The following is a 7,575-nucleotide window of genomic DNA, read 5'->3' on the forward strand; positions in this document are numbered from 1 at the left end:
GGAAGTTTGGGGTCCCCTGCTGGAGCTGCTGCCCCCGAGACCCAAGACCCGATACCGGATAAGCGGACGAAGATGGATGACTCCATAAGATTTAGATTTATCTTTATTAATTTGTTTGTAAAGACTCCCGCAAGAAAATAGAAATTTCCAGCATCAGTTTTAGCGAGAACACAGTATGGAAGACAATATAAAGATAACAATAATAATAGTAATAATAGTAATAATAGTAATAGTAATATAATAATAATAACAACAACAACCACCTTTGGCTGTAAAAAGACAATTACCATAAATTATCAGTCAAAAGTGTCCGTGTTGAGGGAGTCAGGTGTTGAAGTGTCCAGGTATTTATGTGAGTCCAGGTGTGTGTGTGTGTGTGATTCCAGGTGTGTGTGTTGTGTGTGTGAGTCCAGGTGTGTGGGTTGTGTGATTCAGGTTGTGTGTGTTGTGTGGTGATCCCAGGTGTGTGTGATTGTGTTGTGATTCGGTGTGTGTGTTGTTGTGTGTGAGTCCAGGGTGTGTGTGGTGTGTGTGTGATTCAGGTGTGTGTGTGTGTGTGATTCCAGGTGTGGTGTGTGTTGTGTGATTCCAGGTGTGTGTGTGTGTGTATTCCAGGTGTGTGTGTTGTGTGTGTGTGAGTCCAGGTGTGTGTGTGTGTGTGATTCCAGGTGTGTGTGTTGTGTGTGTGAGTCCAGGTGTGTGTGTGGTGTGTGTGTGAGTCCAGGTGTGTGTGTGTGTGATTCCAGGTGTGTGTGTTGTGTGTGTGTGAGTCCAGTGTGTGTGTGTGTGTGTTCCAGGTGTGTGTGTGTTGTGTGTGTGAGTCCAGGTGTGTGTGTGGTGTGTGTGTGAGTCCAGGTGTGTGTGTGTGTGTGTGATTCCAGGTGTGTGTGTGGTGTGTGTGTGAGTCCAGGTGTGTGTGTGGTGTGTGTATTGTCCTCTCCGCCCTATCCCCCCCCCCGAGTAAGGAGTTGTTCAATCTGATAACATGAGGGACAAAGGAGTCCCAGAAACTACTGTAAACACAACAGAAATCTCCATTTCCTCCATGTTTTTATGTTTTTATGTTTTTATGTTTTTATGTTCTTGTGAATGAAATCAGTTTAAAAATCGGGGGGGGGGGGGGGGGGGTGGAAGACAATGAAAATAAATAGTTTTAGTGTAAGTGCATTTATCCCTAATGTGGTCCTCGGGTCAAATTGACCCGTTTTCCTATTTAAATGTTTCTAATCTCAGATTCCTGACTTTAATCTCAGATTTCTATTTCAGATTTCTATCTCAAATTTCTGACTTTAATATTTCTGACTTTAATATTTCTGACTTTAATATTTCTGACTTTAATCTCAGATTTCTGACTTTAATCTCAAATTCCTGACTTTAATCTCAGATTTCTGACTTTAATCTCAGATTTCTGACTTTAATCTCAGATTTCTGACTTTAAAGTCAGACCTCAAATAACATCTTCACCAGTGGCTCTTATCATTTCTTCTGTACATTTGTATTGCCTCGTATGTAGTTTATTTTTAAGAGTCGCTTAGTGAAACGCTCCAATTAAATTACACACACACACACACACACACACACACACACACACAAACACACACACACACACACAAACACACACACACACACACACACACACTCACTATCTGATGTTTGTAGTTTCATTTACATTTAAATATATTAAATAGTGTTTCAAAGAAAACAAACCAATCTAAATGGAAAAACAAGAGTTTTTGCCTGAGACCAAGACTGGGCCACTGACCTGTAGCTGAGAGAACCAGGACCACGACGACCCGAACCAGCAGCGTCCCCTCCATGATTGGACTCCTCTGACTGTGGCCGGGAATCATTGCGGCCGCTTATCATGCAGGCTGGAGTGGGTGGAGTGTGTGTGTGTGAGTGTGTGGGGGGGGGGCTCCTGTCAGGTGAGTTGTCTCTGTCATGTCTTGTTCCAGGCAGCAGCTCACATACCGCGCACGCCCTTCTGTCCAAACCGGTCCTGCGGCCTCCGGCCAATGCGAGCTGCGGCCACTGTAGGCTGTAATCATTGCAGGCTGGAGTGGGTGGGTGGGGTTGGGTGGGGGGGGGGGCTCCTGTCAGGTGCATGTTGCTGCAGTCATGTCTTGTTCCAGGCAGCAGCTCACATACCGCGCACGCCCTTCTTTCCCAAACCTGCGGCCTCCGGCCCCTGCGCGCTCCGCGCCGCGCGCGCTGCTGAAGTGACGGAAACCTAACGCAGCAACACGCCCGTGGCGCATCTGGGCTGACGCCAGCTCGTGGGAGTCGACATACCAGCTGTTGGGGCCAAAATCCTGATTTGGATGTGAAGTTTCATTTAGATGAAGGGTGTATGAATGCAGGGCCACTTCCACACTCATCGGGAACGGACGGCGTGCGCGCGCACGGCGCCTCGTCACAGTGCCTTGGGACACTCAGCCAGTTAATGCATCAGCTGGTGTGTGTTACAGCTGTCATTCAGTTTCGGGGGGGGGGGGGGGGGGGGGGGGTGCTTCAAGTACAGTACGTGATTGTCATGTTGATTTATTTGTAGTGATGGCGGACTGAGCTTTCTGAATCATCTTTAAATCCAATCATAGACTTGTATATATATATATATATATATATATATATATATATATATATATACACACAGTTGGAGAACTAACCCTCTTTCTTGTTCTTCTTTACACTGAAGATAGTTGTTGATGACCTTCCCTGTGTGTTTGGGGTAAATCTCGTTACACAGGTACTGCACCTGTGTATAATGACAATAAAGGCTTTCTATTCTATTCTATACGCCTCCCTGATGGTGTTGCATTATGGGTAAGTATCTGCCTGTGTCTCTCAGCATTGAGGACCCCATTGATCCTATTTCTTTATTTCTTTATTTGCATTTCTACTCTGATATTTATAATATTTGTGCTACTACAACACAGAGTTTCCCTTCGGAAATCAATAAAGTATTTCTGATTCTGATCCTGATCCTGATCCTGATCCTGATCCTGACCAAGACTTTTATTCAGTTCTGCTCATTGTCTGTTGTTTGTGTGTTTACTTGTTAGTTTTTGGCTTTTTAGGAAACTGCTGCTGCTGTAATTAGGGAATCTTCCCACTGTTGTCTGCAGACTCATTATTGTGGTCCTCTCGAGTCCTTCGGGGAACAAACCGCCTTCTGCTACAGACATATATTTCAAATGTGGACTCTACAAGTCCAGAGTCCCTGCTGCCATGTTTCTGCACCCCCGTTCCTATGGTTTGGTGCATGGTTGAGTCTCTTGGACTTGTTTCCATGTCGGAGGTCTGGTTTTCTGGCTCCATGAAGACCACTTCTGGCCAGGCTACTGGACGGTAGATGGGTGGACCTGGTCCCACTGGTCTCTGCCAGTTCTGCGTCTCCGATCCTCAACGCTGACCCCCTTTCTGCAAGTGGACCTATAAGAACTGGTGCTGGTTGGAAGCCAAAGGGTCAGAGATGGGAAGTAGAAATACTTCACTTCTGTATTCAAGTAGATTTTTTACAGGTATTTTTACTTTAATTTCAATTTTTTTGGCGACTTTTAACTTTCTACTCCTTAAATTTCAACATGAATATCGGTACTTTCTACTCCTTACATTTTAACATATTGGTACTTTCAACTCCTTATATTTTAACATGAATATTGGTAAATTCTACTCCTTATATTTTAAGATGAATTTTGGTACTTTCTACTCCTTATATCTTAACATATTGGTACTTTCTACTCCTTATAAGTTTACCATATTGGGTGACGTTTCACTCCTTATATCGTAACATATTGGGTAGCTTGTCTATCCTATACATTGTTACCTATTGGTAGCTGAGTTCTAAACTCCTTATGTCTTAACATCTGTGGTACTTTCTACGTCCTTAATATTTTAAAACAGTATTGGTATTTCGACATCCTTTATATGAGTAAGATATTGGTACTTTCTACTCCTAGATGTTCACCATATTGGTACTGTCTACATTTTAACAGATTGGTACTTATTCTACTCCTTATCTTAAGATGGAGCTTGGTAACTTTCTACTCCTTTTTACTATTGTTCATCCTTAATACATGATGGTACTTTCTAACCTTTATCTACATATTGTACTTTCCTACTCCTGTACTTTTAACATATTTGGACTTTCTACTCCGTAGTATTAACATATTGGTACTTTCTACTTCCTTATATCTTAACAATTGGTATTTCTACTCCTTCTATTATTAACATATTGGTACTTTTCTACATTTAAACATATTGGTACTTCTACCCTTATATTTAATCATATTTGGTACTTTCTACTCTTATATCTTAACATGATTGTACTTTCTTCTACTTCCTCTATATCTTGACATATGTTGTACTGTTACTTACCCTTATATGTTAACAATATTGGTACTTTCTACTCTTATTTATATTGGCTTAACATAATGGTACTTCTACGCACTATATATAAAGACCATACTGGTACTTTCTACTCCTTATATTTAACAATGGTACTTCTACTCCTTAATCTTAACATATGTACTTTTCTCCATATTCTTAACATGGTACTTCTACTCCTTTAATTTAACAATATTGGTACTTTCTACCCTATAGTTTAACATATTGGTACTTTCTACTCCTTAATATTTTAACATAGTGGTACTTTCTACTCCTTATATTTTAACATATTGGTACTTTCTACTCCTATATCTTAACATATGGTACTTTCTACTCCTCATTTAACATTGGTACTTTCTACTCCTTATAATTTCAACATATTGGTACTATGTTCTACTCCTTTATTTTAACATTGTACTTGTCACTCCTTATATTTAACATTGGTACTTTCTACCCTTGGTATTTAACATATTGGTACTTCTACTCCTTATTTTAACATTTGGACTTTCTACTCCTTATATTTTAACATGGTACTGTTCTTAACGCCTTATATTTACATGATTTACTGTCTACTTCCTTACTATTTTAACATATTGGTACTTTCTATCCCTATATTTTAACATATGCGTGTACTTTCTACTCCTTCTTAATATCTTACATATTTGTACTTTCTCCTGACATTTTAACATGGATGGTACTTTCTACTCCTTAATTTAACAATTGGTACTTTTCTACTCCTTATACTTTAACATATTGGTACTTTCAACCTTATTTTTTAACATATTGGTACTTTTCACATTTTAAACAATTGGTACTTTCTACTCCTTATATCTTAACATATGGTACTTTCTACTCCTTATATTTTAACATATTGGTACTTTCTACATTTTAACATATTGGTACTTTCTACTCCTTATTATTTTAACATATTGGTACTTCTACATTTACATATTGGTACTTTCTACTCCTTACATCTTTTAACATATTGGTACTTTCTACTCCTTATATCTTAACATTTGGTACTTTACTCCTTATATTTTAACATATTGTACTTTCTACATTTAACTATTGGTACTTTCTACTCCTATATCTTAACATATTGGTACTTTCTACTCCTTACTTTTAACATATGGTACTTTCTACCTTATATCTTAACATATGGTACTTTCTACTCCTTATATCTTAACATATTGGTACTTTCTACTCCTTATATTTTAACATGATATGGTACTTTCTACCCTTATATCTTAACATATTGGTACTTTCTACTCCTTATATCTTAACATATCGGTACTTTCTACTCCTTACATTTTAACATATTGGTACTTTCTACTCCTTATATTTTAACATATTGGTACTTTCTACTCCTTATATTTTAACATATTGGTACTTTCTACTCCTTATATTTTAACATATTGGTACTTTCTACTCCTTATATTTTAACATATTGGTACTTTCTACTCCTTACATTTTAACATATTGGTACTTTCTACTCCTTATATTTTAACATATTGGTACTTTCTACTCCTTATATTTTAACATATTGGTACTTTCTACTCCTTATATTTTAACATATTGGTACTTTCTACCTTATCTTTAACATTTGGTACTTCACTCTACATTTTAACATTTGTTACTTTCTACTGCCTTAATTTTAACATATGGTCTTTATCCTTAATCTAACATATCGGTACTTCTTTACTCCTTACATTTAACATATTGGTACTTTCTACTCCTTACATTTTAACATATGGTACTTTCTACTCCTTTATTTAACATATTGGTACTTTCTACTCCTTACATTTATAACATATTGGTACTTTCTACTCCTTATATTTAACATTGGTACTTTCTACAACTTACATTTTAACATATGGTACTTTCTACTCTTATTTTAACATATGGTACTTTCTACTCTATATATCTTAACATATTGGTACTTTCTACAACTTATATTTTACATATTGTTACTTTCTACATTTTAACATATTGGTACTTTCTACTCCTTATATCTTAACATATGGTACTTTATACTCCTTATATTTAACTATTGGTACTTTCTACATTTTAACATATTGGTACTTTCTACTCTTATACTTTAACATTTGGTACTTTCTACTCCTTATATTTACACTATTGGTACTTTCTACATTTTAACATATTGGACTTTCTACTCCTTACATTTTAAATATTGGTACTTTCTACTCCTTATCTTAACATATTGGTACTTTCTCCTTATTTTAACAATTGGTACTTTCACATTTTAACATTGGTACTTTCTACTCCTTATTCTAACAATTGTACTTTCACTTACTTTTAACATTTGGTACTTCTACTCTTATATTTAACATATTGGTACTTTCTACTCCTTATATCTAACATATTGGTACTTTCTACTCCTATGTTTTAACATATTGGTACTTCACATTTAACATGAATATCGGTACTTCTCTCCTCTACATTTGACAAAATTGGCTCGTTACTTTAGTTTTGTACTAAGGTCGTCTCTCAGTGTGACTGTGAGTGAATGTGTACAATGACCCTGGTATCTGCAAACATGTCTCTCCTGATTGAAATAGGTTTCCTATGCATTGTGTATGTTAGCCTTTACAAGTATTATTTCTTTGCAGAACGAACACACACACACACACACACACACACACACACACACACACACACAGCAGAGCTACCCACACCCGTGTTTGCACTGTTGCCTGATTGTAATAAAGCATCAGAAGAGAGAAGTTGTCTCCACCCGTGTGTAAACCGACACACCTGTTGGGGTGGGGGGGCGTTGGAAACCAGAACCAGCTTTAAGTCCAGTCCTCATCTAGTCCTCACTAACAAGTTTACAATCATTTCACTGGAGTTATTAACGTTTGCGTCATCAATACCAAACTCAGTCTGATCGGATGGGACTATACCGTCGGCTCCGTACTACGAGACGTCTCCGCCTCGATCGTCCTCGTCCCCATCTGAGAGAGGCGTCTGAGATAGTGGCCTTCTTAATTAACATCTGTTTAATAATTCAGATTTTATCTGTTATTTTATTTCCAGGATCCACATTTGAGCACACACACACATACATGTAGATTAATTTAAATGTCAAGGGGAAGATTAAAGAAGAGAATCTGGATCTGTGAGTCCATCTGTTTCTGCTCAGTCTGGATCAGACTAACCTGGATCCCC

At 37.7% G+C, this 7,575-nt stretch overlaps 1 protein-coding gene across 1 annotated transcript in view; it reads right to left on the minus strand.

Moving 5' to 3' along the window:
* Positions 1-1,976, minus strand: part of LOC116702990 (cationic trypsin) — a 36,772-nt gene extending 34,796 nt beyond the window's left edge. Inside the window, exon 1 of the mRNA XM_032537559.1 lies at positions 1,762-1,976. Coding sequence (XP_032393450.1) covers positions 1,762-1,866 — 105 coding nt within the window. The 5' untranslated portion in view covers positions 1,867-1,976. The remainder of the gene's footprint in view (positions 1-1,761) is intronic.
* Between the last annotated feature and the right edge of the window lie 5,599 nt (positions 1,977-7,575).

This window comes from Etheostoma spectabile, chromosome 15 (assembly GCF_008692095.1).
Source record: "Etheostoma spectabile isolate EspeVRDwgs_2016 chromosome 15, UIUC_Espe_1.0, whole genome shotgun sequence".
Taxonomy (NCBI): domain Eukaryota; kingdom Metazoa; phylum Chordata; class Actinopteri; order Perciformes; family Percidae; genus Etheostoma; species Etheostoma spectabile.